Genomic DNA, 22,240 nt, shown 5'->3' on the forward strand with positions numbered 1-22,240 from the left:
AAGACCGGTACAAAGGGAATCACAGAAAGTAACTAAAAAGAATCTCTTCCTCTTCCACAAATAAAGTCCGTTCAAAATGTGTTCGCTGTCTTCCTCTTCTGGGCCCATCCTTTACCCCTTCTCTTCTTGTCCTTTTCCTTCCCTCCTGAATAACTGAGTGCCCAGCCCTCAGGTGAGGCAGAGAAGAGAAGCGTCTGCACCAACAGGGGACGGGGGAAGCCAAACTCACCCAAGATGACAAAGCTGGGCTGGGTGTGTGGAGTTCCTACACTGGGCAAAGTCAAGGACAGAGCCCCAGCTAGGGGAGGGGACACCCTCTGGGGGACTGGGTGTCAGAGCCCCAGCTGGTGGAACGGGACATAGACGGGGGGAAGGAAGCTGTCCCAAGTGAGAGGGCAGGGAGAGGGGCTGACAGTTGCAACAGGAGACTGGTTATATGCAAGGTTTCATCAAATAAATAAATGTATTTAGGATCATGAGAGCTAAATATTTTTCACTGTTGGTCAAGGGAGCCACAAGGGAAAGAGAGAAAACTGGCATGAAACTTATGCTGGAATGGAAATGGAAATATCGGTGTGAAGTCATGCTGTTTAAGATGTAGGCAGATATAAAAATAAATGGAGATGTAAAGCACTTGGAGTACTGACACCCCAATGGCAACGGAAAGGCCTAAAGCCCAGATCTTGCCACAAAATGTCATTCTTCACCAAAAAGAACCAGGGATCCTTGGAGAGATGGCTGATTTTAGGGTCAGGTCAGGGAGGGCACAAGAGGAACCCAAAACAGCTTGTGCCAGAAACTGAGGAAATGCTCAAAGAATCACAGGGACAAGTCAAAGGTACAGCTTGGAGAGGCACCTGCTGGACAAATCTGAGACCATATGGGCATCAAAATAAACAGCGACCACAGTGGTTTATAATCTACTGAACATCAGACCACATAGATACAAACAAGCAAATACATATATTAAAAGTTTGATGAGAAACAGAATATTTGCATAGTTTCAAAGCACCTCTCCACAAAATATGTACTAATGACAAAGAGGAAAAGAGTAATTTCAAAGTGGAAAAGGCTGGTGGACAGCACCCTGATAGTAATGACCACTGACAATAATGGGACAAAGTGGACGTACACGCCCCTGATAGAACGTGCTGAGGACACACCACCCCTTCTGAGATTCCTGCCAAAATGCATAACTTCCATCTATTCATGAGGAAACATTGGACCCCCCATGTTAAAGGACATCTTAGAAAATAACTGGCCTGCAACCTTCAAAAGCCTTAAGATAATAAAAGCCAAAGAGAGCCGAAGGAACTGTTCTATCCAGAAGAAGACCAAAGAGACTTAAGAACAAAGCGCAATGCATGGGCCCTTGTTCTGTAAAGGACATTACTGGGAAAGCTGGAGGAACCGGAACGTCAGGAATTAAACAATGCACATTTCCAGTTTTGATAGCTGCATTGTGGTTATGTAGGACCGTGGTATTGTAGGAAGTCCACACCAAAGCAGCTGGAGGCAATGGAACATCACGTCTGGGGGCAACCTATCTTTGAAAGGCTTAAGGGAAAAAATTATCCATACTGGATTTGCAATGTACTGGTAGGTCTGTAAAAAAATGTATTAGGGATTATACTTTGTGTTCAAATGTGTTAGGAAACATCATCCACAATTTTCAGGTATTAAATAAATTTCCTCAAGTAGATGATAGGTCATAGCCTGAGAATGAATTCTACCTCAAGACAAATACTGGTGACATTAATTTCCTGAGCACAAGATGGAACGGGAATAGGGTTTCCTATTAAGTCAATATTTTGGTAAACAGATAAGTTACTACATGCTATCAATGGATTGCCAATGTTCAGAAAATAACATGAAACAAAAATGATTAGTATGGACCCATGTTAAATAAAATGCACTTTCTTTGGGGGTTTAGAAGGCGGGGTGATACTGATCATTGATAGGCAGCTCATTCTTTATATCAGACCAATATTCTTTATTTTAAATAGTTTTGCTTTAAACAATTACTCCAGAGCAATATAACCACCTAATCTGTAGCATTCTGTCTTTTATACACTTTTCATAAAAAGAATGCCATAAAATGTTTTCCTCACATCACAAACCAGTATTATTTTTAGTTTATATTTCCAGCACTGGCCAAAGGTACTTAAAGCTCTTCTACTTCATTACTTTGATGTTTACCTATGAACCTTCCATTTTAAAGCTGTTGGCAGATTTTGCCTTTCCCAGTTCTTGAAATCACTGTGAAATTACTTCTGAAGGGATGGAAACCTGACCTTATATTCTTCTGTTCCTTGCAACATTATTCTTATGGAATAAAGAATGTTTATTCTTTTGCTATTCTAGAATTATCCTATCATTATCCTATCTTTGCCTGTCCACTGATAAGAAGTATTTTTCTTCGTTGGTTTTGGAAATTGAGTAAATAAAAATTTAAGATTACATTCTTTCCACTTTTTTTTTTAACCAATACAAGAAAACAACAGTGCTAAAAAAAAAAACAAAAAAACCTCAGTATAGTACTTGATATCTAAAATATGCCCGGTTCTTTGTAAATCACTTATTTTTTTCCTTTTTTTTTTAAACCCCATTTGATCTTTACAGGCAGATTTCATAATCCTCATTTCCCAGATGTTTCTTCTATTACATCTGCACCAGCAGACACTTTCTTTATTCATGAAGGGGCAGAAAAGATAGGTACAAAATGTTCAAGGTATGTGTTCCACGGTAACCCACGACCAGCAAGATGCCATGAGCAGTGAAATATGTATGAGTGCCCTGTTGCCTGTGTGGCCAGGACTTTCCTGTAGTGATTTCCATAGTGTAAACTGGCAGAGCAAATTATTATTGTTACATAATATTCTTACATAAATTATTATGTACTCATTCTTATGTAAAATATACCCATCACCCTGACCTGCATGTGACTACCTAAGGTTGAGCTTAATGGCCCCACTAAAGGGAGGGTGGAAGAATGGAATTTATGGGAGAAAGGAGAAATGTCCCATGAATATCCTCGTGGGAGGCTCTGAAATGTAGAAAAAGCAAGTAAAAGCTGGGGCAGAACTCGTGTAAAAAGGAACTTTTCTTCCACCTCATCCCGGGCACAGCTGGATTGTTTCCTCTTTTAATAAAACACCCACCTTCTTTCTTTCATTTGATCAGTTACTGACCAGCTGCCGTGTGTGTCTCTGGCGATGCAGGTTACTGATGTGACTACTCTGTTCCGTCACAGGAAAGACATGGTTCCCTCCACTTCCTGGAGGGGATGCTTCTTAGTAACGGCCAAGCAAGTCAACGGGAAACGGGCACCCACTGTGCAAGATCAGGAGCTTTGCCCTCACTCAGTGCCCACAGAGGACGTTTCACAAGTGCTCAGGCTACTCTTAATGAATGTTTGTTATGAGCGCTCAGAGACGAGTATTGAGAAAAGGGGTCCTTAGGACGCTTTCCAACTAAGAGCAATTACTACAGACCCAAGGGTAAGCCTCCATTTCCATCTCAAGTTTCCAAATAAAACACTCCTTCAAGTGAAGGACAAACTGGTTTCTCAGACCCGCAGGGCTCAAGTGACCCACGTCTAAAATCCCCTTTTCAACAACAGTGGTGTTCATAACTACTCCTCTCAGCCTCGCTGCATTTTGCACACTGGCTGCATTTGTTACATTTCATTCCAACCCAGCAAAATAAAGCACACTTTTTACAGGTGAAAAAGAGACTGTTAAGAAGAAGTGCAAACCACTGCCCCTCATGTTTATGGATGTACATAACAGGAAATTAAATGGCTTTTTAAATGCTTTTAACTAATTAAATAAGAAGGCTTCGTTGGAATGCCACTTAGCAGTAAAGCTAAATTTGCTGTTGAAGCATTTTAAAGAACTATTTTTTATGTCCTTGGACTTGCCAGACGATTAAGAAATAGAGAGCTCTTCTGTCCTCTGTAAAGACGGGGTTTTGGATATCTCTGAGAGAGAGATGGGGGGGAATTATGAATTTAATTATATAAGTTGTTTCACTCTAACTCTTAAAAATACCAGTACGAAATTACAATGTATAGTAACAGCTTTTAACCATCGATCAGCAAAATGGAGCTGCCATTTCCAATTCTCACTGTTGCTAATTGCTAAGTGACTGCTGATTCCACTGCAGAGAAGGGGGAGTGGCTGGCTACCCATTAGCGACACTCAGGGTCAACATCAGAGAGCAGACCTGGAGCACCTGCCAGGTACCAGCCGACACTCACACCTTGAGCAGGTGTGGTCACCCTGCAGAGGTGGAGGGGCACCTACCTGCCAGACCAGGTGCTCCTTGGCCCCCGGCATTGCAGACAGGCAGACGCTCAGCACGACGGTGTGGGACGAGGAGGTGAGGACACTGGCGATGATGGCATCTCGCATGTTGAAGGGCAGCATGGTGTACACCACGAAGATGATGAAGAGGAAGAATGACACCTACAGGTGGGGAAGAAGGACAGTGAGAGTCACAGAGAACGCCTGTTCCCAAATGCTCCCCCTCTCCTTCCCATTAAAGGCTGCACAGGTCCCCAGGAACCGCAGCCATTCAAGAAATAATGTTACGACAAAAAGAGGGCATGGCATGTTCATGCCGCGGAGCAACAGGGCCCGTGAGCCACAACTACTGAGCCTGCGCGTCTGGAGCCTGTGCTCCGCAACAGGAGAGGCCGCGATAGTGAGAGGCCCGCGCACCGCGATGAAGAGTGGCCCCCGCTTGCCGCAACTGGAGAAAGCCCTCGCACGGAAACGAAGACCCAACACAGCCAAAAAATAAATATAAAAATAAATTGATTAAAAAAAAAAAAAGAGCAGGGGCACGGAATTAACAAAATAAAGCAGCTTAGAGATGATTCCCCTGTAGTGAAAACAGTTTGACAGTTTCCCAAAGGTTAAACATACAATTACCATGTGATCCTAAATATATACCCTAGAGAATTGAAAACAAGTACTCAAACAAATACATGAACACACATGTTCATGACAGCACTATTCACAATATTCAAAAGGTGGAAACAACATGGAAATGTCCATCCATGGATGAATGGATAAACAGCATGTGGTCCATCCATACAATGGAATACTATTCAGCCCTGAAAAGGAAGGGAATACCAATCCAGGCTACCCTGTGGGTGAACCTCAAAAACATTATGCTAAGTGAACACAGCTAGGGCAAAAGGCCCCGTATTGTATGATCCCATTGATATGAAATATCCAGAATAAGTAAATGTACGGAGACAGAGAGCAGATTGGGGGTTTTTAGGGGCTGGGAAGTAACTGCTCAACAGGGAAAGAGTTTCCTTTGGGGTGATGAGAATGCTCTGGAACTAGATAAAGCTGGATATGGCACACACTGTGAATATGCTAAAAACCACTGAATCCTTCCCTCTAAAGTGGCTCACCTATGTTATGTGAATGTCACCTCAATAAAAAAAAATCCATTTGAAACAGCTTAGAGAAAAGTTCGGAATGGAAAAGAAAATGGTTTCGTAGGTACTAAAACAGGCCATTGTCACTATAAAAGAAGCAGAACATCAAAAGGGATAAAAAGGTGATAAATCAAGTGGAAAAAAGACCAGACCAAGGTCAGAAAAATAGGGAACGTGGGGATTTGGTAGCTTCATTCACCACACAGATCTTCACTCAAAAAATAAGTGAGGCTAAGGGAAGAGCTTGCCCCACTTTTACAGGGTGACCCGTGTTACTTTAAGGAATCCTAAAGCCCAGAATAGCAGGAAGGGCACAAGAGACAGGGCACCAGCTGTTCTGCTCGAGTCCGGGTGTAAATTCACGGGAAGGATGCGGGCAAAAGGCTCTGCTCTGGATTTAAAGAGAGGGAAGCTTGGATGGATGCCAGGCTCATTTCTCCTCCTGCATAGTCGCAGGAATCTGTACCGCATATTACCATCAAAAAGTAACTGAGCAGATTCTCTTAAGCAGGGTGTCTCGGCCTCAGCACTACTGACCTCTGAGGCTGGATAATTCTTTGTGGTGGATGTTGTCTGTGCACTGCAGGATGGGTGACAGCACCCCTGGCCTCTACCCACTGGATGCCAACAGCATCCCCTCTTCAAAGCTGTGACAATTGAAAACGTCTCCAGCCATTGTCAAATGTCTTCCAGGGAGTAATACCACCTCTGGTGGAGAACCACTAAGTTATAGGAAAAGTCTCTTTTAAGAATGAGAAAAACGATTGTTATGTAGTCACAGCTCACTGAGAAAATTAAATTTACTTTGGAATCCCTAATATCCAGCAAATTTACAGGAAGCACTTTCAATTAAGGTATTATTATTTCTACATGTAGAATTTATGCCAAACCCTTATATCCTGCAAGAGGCATTAAACGAATATTTTCAGGTATCAGAATTGACAATCAATTACAAACGAAAATCTCTTTGCCAACGACATGTTTTTCTTCTAATGCAAAATCCTTTAGTATGTCTTTGAAATTAACAAAACTTTTGGACAGCTTTAAAACGCTAACACGATTTCAATTAATACAGGCTCTGCAAACATTCTGAGCTTTGAAATGGAAGCGTGTGGAAAGCTTATCTGCAGTAACCAAATGGAGAATAGAGGCGGCCGGTTTTCCGAATACGGTGGCTCCTGTTATTCACTTTTCGATGACAAAAGGAAATTGTTAAAGGTCAGTTAAGCAAGTCATATTCAATCAAGTTTGGGATTTTTAGTGGCAGCATCCCAGGAGCGACATTTCGGGGGCTCAGCGAGTTGTGCCTGGGCTGCATTCGGCAGGCTGGATGGAAGGAAAGTCTGGTGCAGTTTCAAGGCCCAGGGGGGGACAGTCTGCACTTTTTATTGCTCCCAGGGGCCTCTATTTTTTTTTATCCTGCTTTCCAAAGCAACTTCAAATAGGGCCATATGTAAAACGAAAAAGGATTTGCCACATCTAAAAGAACGTGTGAGTAAAAAGGTCCAAAACATTAAATACAGGCACTTGGGTTCCACGTTAACATGGGGACATTTCCGCCACTGGATTCCCCTTGGATATGTCTCTGTCCAGAGCCTGAAGAGAGAGGAAGATTGATTTAGTTCCGGACCCTGCACGGAAACCCAGATGAGCATGGGATCAGAAGTGGCGGCCCGCATCCCAATAGGACGGTTTCAAGTGTTTCTCTTAATTCTGGCCCGGCATCGGCCTTTTTCAAGACATGCATATCTTCTGTTTGAAGGTCTACTTGACCTTCAAGCTCCACAAGTTTCAAACCGACTAAGAGATTCTCCTTTATGTTCTTAAACTTATTCCTCTTGCCCGATAACTCAATTCTGCTCATGATGCCTCACTCTCCAAACAACCCAGGCGTAAACATTTGAGAATCGCTTCTTCTGACAATTCTTCACATACACACTAAAAAAAAAAAAAAGAAGTCTTCTGCCTTCAGAACTCCAGGCTCCGGCATCTGACTGCTCCTTTCTGCCTTCACAGCCACTAGGTGGGCTCAGTACCTTTCCATTTGGCAAGAAATATGCTTCCACACTTTCTCTCCCTCCTCCCCCCATAACAGGGACACTGGAGGGAGCGCCCTTCCTCACTCTGGCCCATCCCACCCCATCCTCCATGCTCCTGGCAATCATCAGGACTCTTTACCAAACATTTCTAGCTTTCCTCCTTCCGGGCACATGGTACAAATGCGTTGAGCATTTCTTTTAAGTTCGGTGAGACCTGTGACTCGCTTTGACAAATGAAGCAGAAGCAGAAGTGATACGTGTCCTTTCTGGGTGGAAACTTTAAAAGCTCGTGCACAACTTGCCAAGTCCCCTCCCTCCCTGGTCATCATGGAATCGATGATGGAGCTTCTCCCAGCCTTGGTCTCAAGGGAGGGGCAGAGTCATTCGGCTGACCCACATGGACCTGTGAGCATATGAATGAGCCTTAACCCTTTGTGATGGTAAAATCTGGGTCCGTAAGCACAGCCTGGATGGTCCTGACTGATACCAAGCTCATACAAACACACACACATGCACACACCTGGGAGGTTTAATTGATGGGTTAAATAGGATGCTTTTATATGCATTACTCTGCAATGTGCTTTTATCACTGAACTATATATACACCACAGCCATCTTTCCATGTCTATAGATGTGAAGGTATTATTTACTTTTTACCAGCTGCAAAATATCCCATAGAAATGGATGCACCACACGGCTCCAGAATTTCCTTACTGACGATCACTGTGGCATGATAGGAACCCCTTATCCAACTGATACAATAATACTCTCACTGATCTCCTTTTCTCCAGCAGTCTCCTTTCTTTAATCCAGCCAACATACGACTGCTGGATTTGTGATCCTGAATGCAAAGATCTAGTTAGTTCCTTCCTTAGATGAATACTTCCTCTGGCTTACCCCTGTGCTCTGAACACTTCTCTCCAAGGCTTCTTGTGATCACAGAGTAAAGCAGAAACCACATGGCCCGGAGGTCCAGACTGTCCCCAGACTGACCTTTCCATCCTCACCCCCACTCTGCTCTGGAAGCGTCCTCTATTCCAGCCAACCCTGGTCATCCCCATGTCGTAGGCATCGGTGCTCGCCTCCAGGTCTGTCATTGCTCGTTCTCAGAATGTTCTCCCTCCTCTTCTTGGCCTCTTGAAATCTCACCTCTTTCTAGACCCAGTTCATATACAAATTCTTACCATTTCTCCAACACTCTCCAGCTGCTCCCCATCTCGCTCAGAGTGAACTCTCAAGACCGGGCAACATCCCACCTTTCCTAGGACGTGGTCTCCTGTGGCCACGCTGCCCTCCACTCTGCCAGCTCCCTCCTTCCCTTGCCGTGATCCAGTATCTTCGGCCTCCTGGCTGTTTCCGGGGCCTGCCAGGGATGCTCGTGCCCCGGTGCTCACCCCCGTGGTGCCCCTACCAGGCTCCCTCTTTCCACTCAGGTCTCTGATCAAGTATTACTTTACCTACCAGACTTAATGGACTGCCCTGTGCAAAACAGCAAACCTCCCTTCCACACCCTAGTCCTCGTCACCTGCTTTACCTTATTCACAGCATTTATTTATAGTTCTGGGTTTGTTAATCTTCTCCCTCTGCACAGTGAAGCTGAAATGACATTGTAAGGGCAGGAACTTGTTTCACTCATAGCCAAGACCCCAACGCCAAGGCCCACAATGGTTTACACATGGTAGGTGCTCCATAAATATTTGTTGTCTGCACGAAAAACTCTATTATACATCCCGATATGACCTAAACTACATCCACGTTATTAGCACCTTCTCACTAAATGCAGCTCTAAACATATCTCACCATCTTCCTTGATCTAATCGGCCTCACCATTAACTACAGCCATATTAAATTTTGAATGATTATTTCTCTACTGATCAAAAAACTTAAATGAACAGACATCTGTCAGATGTCTATGGCAGGCAACAGCAGACACTGGATCGAATAGGAAATGGCCCCTGTTCTCAGGGCACCTCCTAGTTTACCCTCCAGGAGTCCTTGAGCCCTAGGAAAAAATATGTATCTTATTGTTTTAGCATACAACTAGAAATGCCAGATTTTAGTAAAAACTGCCCAAGGAAAAGATAGAATTTTTGAATATATTGATCTAATTGAGCATTCTGGAAGGTAAGTTCTAAGTTCAAAATAAAAATTTCCTCTTTGAATGTTATTTCCACCCCAAAGGATTGCTGATTTTGAGAATATTTATATGATTTACTAATTAGGGGCGTCTTTAAAACTTTCTGGAAACATAACTATAAAGCTATTAAGCCAGAAATGTGCTTTAACTTTTAAAAAAACAAAACACGCAAGCTATATTTACCTTTTCATGTAGATTAGTTTTTTATTACCTTGTTCCTTGATCATAGTTTACATAGAGATTACTTTGAGTCACTCTTACATTTTTTAGTGCAAATATCACAACTGTGTATATAACAGTACTTTCTTTAATTGGGGAATCCTGTCATACCAATTTTTAGTGCTAAAGCATCCATGTGTGTTAAGGCTTCTTTAGAGTGTCTCTTTATGATCACCCTGCTTTTCAAATTTAACTTTCTCCCCTTTTCCCTCTTTCTCCAGGTCTTCCCAATGGAGAGGGGGTTTCTAGATCTATCTATGTGTATGTGTACACATATGTACACATATGTACATACATACGTACACATATGTAATTGTTGTGTGTGTATGTGTGCAGACTCTGGTGAATCCACATACTGCACCTCACTGAATTCCCTCAAACTCCAGGTCTCGTGTCTGATGTTCATTTAAGAAGCCACCTCTCCCCATCCGAGAGACGGAGGCTTACCCACAAGGACTAACCAAGGGAAAGGAGATACACACACACACACACACACACACACACACACACACATACATACATACATATGTACACATATAATGGAATATCATTCAGCTATGAGAAAGAAGAATATCTTGCCCCCTTTAACAACATGGATGGACCTTGAAGGCATTATGCTAAGAGAGATAAATCACAGTGAGAAAGACACTGATGATTTGTTTATATGTATGATATCACTTACATGTGAAATCTAAAAAATTCAACTTGTAGAAACAGAGTACAATGGCGGTTACCAGGGGCTGGGAGTGGAGAAATGGGGAGATGTTCGTCAAAGGGCACAAACTTGCAGTTATAGGGTGAGTAAGTCCTGGGGATCTAAAGCACAGCATTGCATTTACAGTTAACAACATTATTATATACATCAAAGTTGCTAAGAAACTAGATCTTAAAGTTCTCACCACAAAAGAGGAATGACAATTATGGGACGTGATGGAGATATTAGCTAACGCTCTGGTGGTAATCAAAGTGATCTTTTAAAATGTTAAAACTGACCATGTCACTCCTCCTCTGTTTATATCCCACCACTGGCTTTCTACAACACTAAGAAAAAATTCAAAGTCCTCAGCATGCCAATAAGGGTTCCTCATGATCTGGTCTGGCTGATGTCTCTAATCTCATATCTCACCAACTCCCATCACCCCACGTTCACAGTCCCTCCATACTGGCCTTATTGATGCTCCTCCAACAACCTCAGGGCCTTTGCAGTTTCTGTTCTTCTGCCTCAAATATTCTTCCTTGGATCTTCCCTTGGCTGGCTTCTGTCATCCAGGACAGAAGCTCAAATATCACCTCCCAGAGAGACTCCCACTAACTCTCTATCTAAAATATCACCCCCATTTATCCTCTAGCTAATCACCATGCTGAACGTCTTCCTATCATTATTGGAATCTGAATGCTTATTTTTATATTTTTCTCATTTTTATTTTCTGTCTTTATCCATACAAATGTAGGCTCCATGGAGACAAGGACCCTGTACGGACCTGAGAATAGCACCCGGCACATAAAGATCTCAACACATACGTGCTGAAGGAGAGAAGGGGTGAAACATTTCAGGTGTAATTGCACATGCAAGTTCCGAGCAGGGAAGCAGAGGGAGCTGACTGATTAGAGGCTTGTGCCCCGTGGTGTGTATGTAACTCAGGGGTGCGAGCCTGGCTCTGCAGACTTGCATTCCTTCCCACGAGTCCAGGCAGCATGAGGGATGACATTCATTTGTATCCCAGCTCATCTTAACCTCTCACCAGTAACAAGGATAACTGAGAGCCGTAGAGCACCACCGCTACACGTTCGTCATTGAAAGACCCTAGTAATGAAAATTAAGCCAGCTCCTTCTTAGTGTCAACAGTGTGTTCTGTGCCTTTGCTAACCTGTGAGTGTCTGATGACTGCTGCCTGGGTGTATGTGCCGTCTTCCCACTTCTCCCCAGTTCATTACTGGTCTTGGCTGATGGTCCTTCAGGGTATGGGAGGCACAAGCTTCCTCAGCACGTCCATTATGCTCCGTACCAGTAACAACCCTGAATTGTCTCTTGCTCTGTGGAGCTCAGATCCTTGTTACACCAACTGTGGGCCTTGCACCCGATCTCAGCCTCACCTGGGGGCTTGTCAGAAATGTGTGCTCTTGGGCTCCACCCAAAGTTTACTGAATCCGACTTTGTATTCTAACCCTGTTCTCAGGTGGTTGCCTGAGACCCACACGGATCTGATGGGCTCTGGGTGGGTTCAGAGGTCAGCGTTTGTGTGGCAAAGACTGCAGAGAGTTTCCAATATGCCAACCAGATGGACGCACAGGACAAGGGAGATGTGTTCACCTCTGCCACCCTGCTCTAATCAAAGTCTGGTCCAAGACAGACACTGAGTTAATCAACGAATCAGTGAACTATGAATAATTATTCATCTTTGACTTTGTTATTAGATATTTTTTTTCTTTCTTTTTAAAAAAATTTTGGAGTATAGTTGATTTAAAATATTGTGTTAGTTTCAGGTGTACAGCAAAGTGAATCAGTTATACTTATACATATATCCACTCTTTTTTAGAGTCTTTTCCCATATAGGCCATTACAGAGTATTGAGTAGATTTTCCTGTGCTATATAGCATGTCCTTATTAGTCACTTATTCTATATATAATAGAGTGTATATGTCAACCCCAATTGCCATTTATCCCTCCTCCCCAGCCGTTAACCATAAGATTGTTTTCTACATCTGTAACTCTATTTCTGTTTTGTGAATAAGTTCATTTGTACCATTTTTTTAGATTCCACATAAGCGATATGACATGATACGGTACGTAGCATCCTAAAGATGCTACCAGAAAACTACTAGAGCTTATCAGTTAATTTGGTAAAGTTGCAGGATACGAAATTAATACACAGAAATCTCTTGCATTCCTATACACTTACAACGCAAGATCAGAAAGAGAAGTTAAGGAGACAATCCCATTTACGATCGCATCAAAAAGAATAAAATACCTAGGAATAAACCTACCTAAGGAGGCAAAAGACTTGTACTCAGAAAACTACAAGATACTGATGAAAGAAATCGTTATTAGATCTTATTTCTTGAAGTCTCCAGGCCAATTTGATTTTAAAATAGAGACCAATCTAAATAATTATTAATTTCCAGCTTCATTTCTACTAAATAAGCAAAAGGGACCAGACCAACAGTTACTGATGACATGTGATGTCTGGGTCATTCGACACACCTTCCTCCATGTTGTCACTGCCGCAACCTGTTGTTTCCATTTTCCTGACAGGAGCGCTCGTTTCAGAAGAAGGAAATGAATTGTCCATTTGAGTCATCAAATAGTATCTCTCATTCAATTCTGAACTCCATCTTTCTTACTATGAAAGATATACTTAGAAATTCTTGGAAATTAACTCTATACTATACAAAAACATCTTTAATGACCGTAATTCAGGATAAAACGCAGGGACACCTTGAAGACTCAATGATAGAAAAGATTCTATTTTTCTTCTGCAGATATTTTTGGCCAAGAATATTTTCTGAATATCGATCCTATTTTTACAGAATATGAAAACATATCTTTAAATATTATATTATTAAGGGAAAGAATACATATTATGTTCTTTGATGGAAAGCCTGGGCTCCAAAAGAGTAATGATGAAATCATGAATCACTGGGTAGCTTTCATTCTTCTCCTGAAAATGTTTTTCAGAGTTAAGGGAGATTGATGTTGGAATCAGAGGTAAAACAATAACTTTCACTGTGCCTTTTTTTAATTTAAAATAGGTGGGAGGTATATCATAAATTTTAAAAAGCTTGAAAAAAAGAGAATAGTAGGAGGTAAAAAAAAAAAAAAAAAACCCTAATATCCTAGCACAAAGGCAGCCTGCCGTCTTCGCCAGTGAATTTGGACAGTTCTGTCTGTCCAAACCCTCAGCCCCTACTTTGAGACGGTGATGACTAATGCAATTTCCTGATTTCTTTTCCACTGTCCCTTCTCTTCCTCCTGCTTCCTTGTTTGGACCTGGGTATCCATCTACTTATATGTTTCATGTTCCTTTCTTCATCTTTCATGCATTCATTTATTCACCAGTATTTAACTCTACAATATATGAAGCATTTTGTTACCTATCATGGATAATACAGGGTCCCTGTTTGTAAGACACTTGAAATTCCTTGGAGTGAAGGCCAATTTCCAAACTTGTCCATTTGTTTCCTGTACCTTCTTTCCCCCCTCATACTCACATAAAGATGGCAGGGTCTGTCTGCAAGTCTGATTTGTTTAGAGTTAAAAATATGTAAACTTTCCACCAGTAATAAGCAAACTACTTTGTCTGAATATTAGCTACCGTCCTCATTGTTAAAGCATGTAAACTGTGTTCCTTGGGTCTGGAAAAGTAGTATAGTGTTCCCACATTATCCTCCTGTTTCCCAGAGTACCTCTTCAGTTTTTTAAAGATTTGTTTTGGATGGTGGTCACTTGGTCAAGATAAAAATGAGAACACAAGGCATTCTTGAACTTTGCTCAGTTAGGCCCAGTTTCCTAATGTAGAAGATGTGGTCACAGTTCTTTCTTCTCACCTTGCCCTTGCCATGGAGATCAGTAGATGGAGTATTCATCTCTATGGCATCGACTTTGGACTTGGTCGTGAGACTTACTTTCAGTAATGGGATATGGGCTGAAGTGACAGCTACCAGTTCAGAACTGAGGCTTTCAGGGGCTTCAATTCAGGTTTCTGCCTGCCCTCTTGGATGTCTGGTCTTCCATAATGAGAAGGACATGGCCCAGAAAGACACATCTCTTTAAACGGGGTCTGGATTAAAGACCATGGAGTAGATCTGGACCCAAAACAAAGTCTGGAATATACCCTACCTGCTGAGCCTGGGTAGGGCCAACAGAGATCAGACAAATCTAGCCAACCTGCAGACTAGTGAGTATGAAAGAGAAAATACGTTATTACTGCTACAAGCCACTTGGATTTGGGGGTTGCTTATTATTCAGAATTATCAGAGAAGAAACCTGACTAAAACAGCAGTTGGTATCAGAAGTGATGTTCTACTCTAGTGAAAACCTAAAATATAGGTCATTGCTTTTGGGACTTCCAAAAAATTATTATGTTAACCTATTGGCAAAATAATTGGTAAGCATGGCTTCTGAGAAAGCCATTTACCAAAATGTCCAGGCTTCATACGGTCTTGGAACTGCATGAAAAAGTCTTTAGAAACAACAGAAAAAAGAACTGAGAAAAGGTAGAACGTTCCCAGAAATAGCTGTTAGTATGTAGAAAGAACATCATCCAACCTAAAATTGATATTTTGACGATCTCAAAATACATTACAAACAGGATCTATTGACAAGTATTTTCTTCTTTTACAATTGGGAAGATCAAGGTGCTGAAGGGTTAAGTATTTTGTCCAGAGTCATAAGGCAGCATAAAAACAAGCCATGATCTTCTGCTGAAGCTAAAACATTATTTCACCATAATTCCTGAAGGTTAACAGGACAACATAAGGTGAGCATTGTCCAGGGAATTCATGTTATTCAAAATAAAAAGAACCTTGAGAATCCATCTGCCCTACCAAAAAAGCTTGCTCCAACCCCAGGAAGTCCTGCTCCTTAAAAATGATTTTCCTCATCAAATGCAAGGAAAGAAAATAGCAAGTTCATTTGGAAGCAATCAGGTAAAATGACGTCTATTAGAAATTGTCTACTTAATATTTTTTCTAGTACATGGTTAGGAAAAAATAATGTGCTCTTGTTTATGTTTTCCTTTTTTGTGCAAAAGCTTTTAAGTTTCATTAGGTCCCATTTGTTTATTTTTGTTTTTATTTCCATGTCCCTAGGAGGTGGGTCAAAAAGGATCTTGCTGTGATTTATGTCATGGAGTGTTCTGCCTATGTTTTCCCTAAGAGTTTTATAGTGTCTGGCCTTACATTTAGGTCTTTAATCCATTTTGAGTTTATTTTTGTGTATGGTGTTAGGGAGTGTTCTAATTTCATTCTTTTACATGTAGCTGTCCAGTTTTCCCAGCACCACTTATTGAAGAGGCTGTCTTTTCTCCATTGTATATTCTTGCCTACAAGATGAAAAGACAACCCTCAGAATGGGAGAAAATATTTGCAAATGAAGCAACTGACAAAGGATTAATCTCCAAAATTTACAAGCAGCTCATGCACCTCAATATCAAAAAACAAACAACCCAATCCAAAAATGGGCAGAAGACCTAAATAGACATTTCTCCAAAGAAGATATACAGATTGCCAACAAACACATGAAAGGATGCTCAACATCACTAATCATTAGAGAAATGCAAATCAAAACTACAATGAGGTATCGCCTCACACCAGTCAGAATGGCCATCATCAAAAAATCTACAAACAACAAATGCTGGAGAGGGTGTGGAGAAAAGGGAACCCTCTTGCACTGTTGGTGGGAATATACAATGATACTGGAGAACAGTATGGAGGTTCCTTAAAAAACTAAAATAGAACTACCATATGACCCAGCAATCCCACTACTGGGCATATACCCTGAGAAAACCATAATTCAAAAAGAGTCATGTACCACAATGTTCATTGCAGCACTATGTACAATAGCCAGGACATGGGAGCAACCTAAGTGTCCATCGACAGATGAATGGATAAAGAAGATGTGGCACATATATACAATGGAATATTACTCAGCCATAAAAAGAAACGAAATTGAGTTATTTGTAGTGAAGTGGATGGACCTAGAGTCTGTCATACAGAATGAAGTAAGCCAGAAAGAGAAAAACAAATACCGTATGCTAACACATACATAGGGAATCTAAAAAAAAAAAAGAAAATGGTTCTGAAGAACCTAGCAGCAGGACAGGAATAAAGATGCAGATGTAGAGAATGGACTTGAGGACACGGGGAATGGGAAGGGTAAGCTGGGACAAAGTGAGAGAGTGGCATGGACATATATACACTACCAAATGTAAAATAGATAGCTAGTGGGAAGCAGCTGCATAGCACAGGGAGATCAGCTAAGTGCTTTGTGACCACCTAGAGGATAGGGAGGGTGGGAGGGAGATACAAGAGGGAGGAGATATGGGGATATATGTTTATGTATAGCTGATCCACTTTCTTATACAGCAGAAACTAACATACCATTGTAAAGCAATTATACTCTAATAAAGATGTTAAAAAAAATAATAATGTGCTCTTTGATGATTTTTTAAATCATTCTTTTTTCAGAAGGTAGTAAGTAGATTTCTACTTTCTGAGCTTATATTTTTACAAAAGTGACTCTGAACATTTTCATCTCTCCGTGGCCCCCTTTTTGTGTGTAACAGAATGGACCAGGAGCCCACCCTTCAAGTGAAGAATTTCCCATCCTTCCAGTCTGGCAAGTGGATACCAGACAGTCAAGAACAACACATCTCAAATTCAACCTTTCCTGCTGCAGTTATATCAACTTCACTTTCATTAACTTCCAGATTTAAATTATACAGTATGCTGCCATTAAATCAGCATTGATTATAAGGTCATGTGTTCAAAGACAGTCACAGCCTTGAGTAGCTAATGTTATAAAATAGACAGCAATGCACTTCTACTCTAAGTAATCTCAGGGATTACTTATAGTAAGACTATCCGGACAATTCCATTAACAGAATTAATCAATCAAATATCATGAAATACTGGCTCCTTTTAAACGAGTTGTTTGGGTAAAACTAACCGCAGTCTTAATTTGTTTATCTTTCTCTTTCTAGTCAAATGTCAGCTGTTTCATTCTACCTTTACCTCCAGCTTTTAAGGAACTGGGATAAGAGCCTCACTATTTGTATTCCCAGTTTATGACAACCTAAATTTTGCATGTATGTATATTTTGAAGCTTTAAATCATTGGCTTATCTATAGAAACACCAAAAACTGATCTGCCATCCTTTATGTGTATGAACTGGCCACATTTTCAGGGTACATAATCTTTTTAAAAATTGTTTTCTTTTTTTACGTTCCTCCAGTTGTTTAGACAAACACTTAACTGAGGAGTTGGCACCATGCTAGGCTGATTCTATGGCTAATGGGCTGTGCCATAAGCAAGCACTACCTCAATTCTCAGTAAAGGAAAATACTGTTGCATGAAACAATTTGGAAAAGCAGTATCACTACTTCAATAACAGGTAGGTTTCGTAGAAGAAATGGTGTCCTGGAAAATCACTTTGAATAATATAATTTTAGAAGAACAACAGCAAAAAAAAAATACAACAGTAAGGTCCTCATAAAAAAAATAAAATGTTATGTAAAAGGGCTTTTATTTATATTCACTGTTTTGGTCTTTATGAATATTCATGCCCATATTCTTTTGAAACATTATATTTATTTAATTTGAAAGGCCAGTGCTTCAGATGAGAAAAACTCGTGAGGGGAAAATGAGTGAATTATTCATCTAAAAACAAATACTCCATTTTCTACTGTGTGTTCAACATCTACATAAATCAGCATCCGGGTGAAGCAGTGTGTTTGTACAATGGGGGTCTTACCACAAAAAGACCCACAAAGTTCTAAATGCCTTTGTTTGCTTCTTCTCTCATTCTGAAAGAGGAAAATATTAAAAGGGAGAATGCATATGCCGGAGCTGTAAAGATGAATTATTTCTGTGTCCGTGTTGGCTCTGTGAGGCTTTCAATTCTTGAATTACACAACTTCCTGAAACAGCTCTCAACTCCAACCATCTCACGGCGGCTGCCCGTTAATAATTCCTTATGTTCCCTCCTATATGTCAGTGAAAATCGGACGGTCTTCAGAGCAGGTCTGTTCTACAGCAATAATTTCATTCTGGAACACCAGAGCTGCTTTATTTGGCTTTTTTATTTATTTATTATTTTCACAGAAGGGTCCAAACCATCACCGCCTGTCCCGTCAGCAGTCCTCTCACGTCTATATGAGGTTTCACGGTTTGCACAGGATCTGGTCTTTCTAAGTATTATTTTAAAGTCTCAGGATTATTAAGTTTTGGGCTTATGTCACACTTTTATGACATGCTTCATGGTATTTAAAGAAACGTGATTCCATCACCAGTATCATGAAAACCAGTAGTAAACTGTACACTTTAACAGGCTTTGCCTCACTTTTTAAAAAATTTTTTAGCTGCACCTCGCGGGATGTGGGATCTTAGTTCCTCAACCAGGGATCGAACCTGCACCGCCTGCAGTGGCAGTGAGGAGTCTTAACCACTGGACCGCCAGGGAAGTCCCTTGGCCTCACTTTAAAGTCACTTCAAAAACAAAAAAGCACCACACATATTTCTGGCTGAACAGTATTTATTTTTTTGAAGTGATAACTCCCTTATTACTACCTAAATATTAGTAACCTTATGTAAATCCCCATTTACACAGGCACTATGTTCCTGAAAACAATGCTAACTAATCAGAAATGGGAAAGTTTTACACTCTGGATATTTTCATCATTCTATTACTTTGAAAATGCTCATGTTAAAATAGACTCAATAGGTTTTATTTAAAAGAACATTCCATTCTAGATTCTGTAAAATTTGATATTTGGATCTGTGTTTGGGTCTATTTCAGTTTTTTTTTTTCTGGTTCATAGATGACTTGGGCTCTGTCCTTTAATAAGTGTGTTCCTTGATCTAAGCGGGAGAACACCAGGTAGATGGACTCAGATAAAGGGCACTGAGTCATAATGGCGTAGGCTGATACTGTTTCCAGAAGCCTACTAGGTGGTTCTCTCAACCCCGGAAGTCAAGGAAACTGAGACAGAGCTTCACATGAAAGCTCATCTACATCAAGGGCACAGCCAAGACTTTTGCTAAACTTGCCTTTTGTTGAATTTTTTTTTTTTCATGGCTCATAAACACCCACGAAGGGCAAACCTGGGGAAAGCAAATATGAGGCCATTCTGCTCTTAATAAACTCATATCTTCATCATGCTGTTCTCTCTTCTTGAAATACCATCCCTATCTTTAAAAAACAAAAGGGGGGGGGATTCCCTGGTGGTGCAGGGGTTGAGAATCTGCCTGACAATGCAGGGGACACGGGTTCGAGCCTTGGTCTGGGAGGATCCCACATGCCGCGGAGCAACTGGGCCCGTGAGCCACAACTACTGAGCCTGCGCATCTGGAGCCTGTGCTCCGCAACAAGAGAGGCCGCGATAGTGAGAGGCCTGCGCACCGCGATGAAGAGTGGCCCCCGCTTGCCGCAACTAGAGAAAGCCCTCGCACAGAAACGAAGACCCAACACAGCCAAAAATGAATAAAGAAAGAAAGAAGCTTTCATTTAAAAAATAAATAAATAAATAAATAATAAAAAACAAAAGGAGGTTAAATCTTGTTCTTAAGGATCTGTCTTTATTCCACTGCTAGGCTGATGTGTACCATCAGGGTGCCCACGCGCACACTGGGCCCTCTTTTCAATTCCGAGAGGCTTCCCTGGGCGGGGATGGTGCTGCCCTCCTCCTGATGTTCATAACAATCATGCAGCCAACACACCCTTTCGACAACCCTAGGAGAAAGGGTTATCTGATGGGATAAGGAAACTGACTCAGAGACAGGAAGCACCTTGCCCAGGGCCACTCTAACAGCAGGGGGCAGCACTGGGGTTGAAACCCTGGGGGTCTAGTGTCAGTGTCTACACCCCAATACCCCCCTCGCTTGCCTCTGAGCTCAGCCCCAAACCAGCACGCGGCTACTGACTGATGTGACTTGAGGGCTAAGCCCATCTTAGAGCAGTAGAGGTATAAGAAAACATATGATTGGCTTCTTACCGTCTCCCTACTTACCAACTTTTTTGGGTGCACTTTAGTTACTAAGTATTTTATTATATTACATAATTAATGGCACACTTCTTAGACACTTTTAATATCTCGGGAGGAGACTTTTAAGAGCAAGGAAAGGCACCTAGGACAATGTCATGAACCCAGGGGAAATCAAGAAACAACTACTCTGGGCAAAGATGGGGTCCAATGAGGTCAGATGTCATTTCCTTTATTCCTTCATTAAGCACCTACTGTGTACCCAGCTCCACACTCCACACAGATACATCAGGGGGCAAACGGCACTTAACTTGGCTCTCATGGAATTGGTGCTCCTTAGGGACCAGAGAAACAGGCAGCTCTGACATGGGGGACAGGCACTTGTAGACTCAGGGAGTGCCACGAGAAACCCAGACAGGGGACAGCTTTATCTCAGAGAATAACATTCCAGGGGGAGGGGACCATGTGGGCAAAGCCTGGAGGTGACGCAGTCTAGTCACAGGAAATGATTTTGCTCTACTGGCTTCCAAGCACTGCACTGGATCATTTTAATTGTGCCGAGTGTAAAATACATCACTGGTATCGGTGAAAGCCCGTTTAGACCAGGGTCATTTATTCTTGGACTAAAAGGCCTCTGCGAAGCTGCCAGGCACATGAACGGGTGGGTCATACCAGAAGCGCGGCTGTCCACAGACCATGAGCATTCCGCTCAGCAGTCCCTAACAAGTCTGCATCTGAATGGTCTCCAGACGCGGTTTCCTCTGTCCCTAGCCATCCTACCTGTCTCTCCTGGACCCATGGGCCACGGAGGCCACACTCTCAGGCTGGAATCGGAAGGCGAGCGATGCTGAGACAGCAGGCAGCCCCCAGCCTGCCCCACTGGCTGGGAAACTGTGCGAACAGCGGTGACTTCTAGGTGGGACAGGCAGCCTGAAACAGTAGGTGCATCCTCCGCTCTGTCCTGGGGGAGGCTTGACCGTTCCTAGCGGATGAGAATGCCCAAAGCGGGGCTTCTGCCTGGCCTCACACTTGGGGCGCTGGCAGGAGACTGGCTCTAACGCTGCCCTGCCTTCACGTGGGGCTTGCCTGGCATGGGAGGGGGGCAGGGGTTCGACTCTGAGGTGCTATGGGTGATCTTGAACGTGGATGACAATTTCTTTTTTTTTCTTGTTTTTCATAATTTTATTTATTATTTTTGGCTGTGTTGGGTCTTCGTTGCTGTGCACGGGCTTTCTCTAGTTGCGGCGAGCGGGGGCTACTCTTCGTTGTGGTGCGCGGGGTTCTCATTGCAGTGGCTTCTCTTGTTGCGGAGCACGGGCTCTAGGCACGCGGGCTTCAGTAGTTGTGGCACGCGGGCTCAGCAGTTGTGGCTCGTGGGCTCTAGAGCACAGGCTCAGTAGTTGTGGCGCACGGGCTTAGCTGCTCCACGGCATGTGGGATCTTTCCCGACCAGGGCTTGAACCCGTGTCCCCAGCATTGGCAGGCGGATTCTTAACCACTGTGCCACCAGGGAAGTCCCTGGATTGACAGTTTCTGAGAGTTTTGTTTTCTAATTATTGTTGCTGGCTTTCCAGAAGTGTGGATTTAAACTCTGTTCTGCAATGACACGTAGGCATCAGAACCAGGAACCGGGCAGGCAGGGGGCTGGGGGGAGCTCCTTATTCATCCTCCAGCCTGGTCCCGTCCCCAG

The 22,240-nt window shown here is 42.3% G+C and overlaps 1 protein-coding gene across 4 annotated transcripts in view; it reads right to left on the reverse strand.

Moving 5' to 3' along the window:
• The window catches only part of ADCY2 (adenylate cyclase 2), a 427,841-nt gene that overhangs the window by 314,824 nt on the left and 90,777 nt on the right, over positions 1–22,240 (reverse strand). For all 4 annotated transcript variants that reach the window (XM_082454366.1, XM_082454365.1, XM_082454367.1 and 1 more), the window contains exon 3: positions 4,308–4,469. In XM_082454366.1, coding sequence (XP_082310492.1) covers positions 4,308–4,469 — 162 coding nt within the window. The remainder of the gene's footprint in view (positions 1–4,307; positions 4,470–22,240) is intronic.

The sequence above is a fragment of the Balaenoptera physalus genome, assembly GCF_965194825.1.
Source record: "Balaenoptera physalus genome assembly, chromosome: 3".
NCBI classification, from domain to species: domain Eukaryota; kingdom Metazoa; phylum Chordata; class Mammalia; order Artiodactyla; family Balaenopteridae; genus Balaenoptera; species Balaenoptera physalus.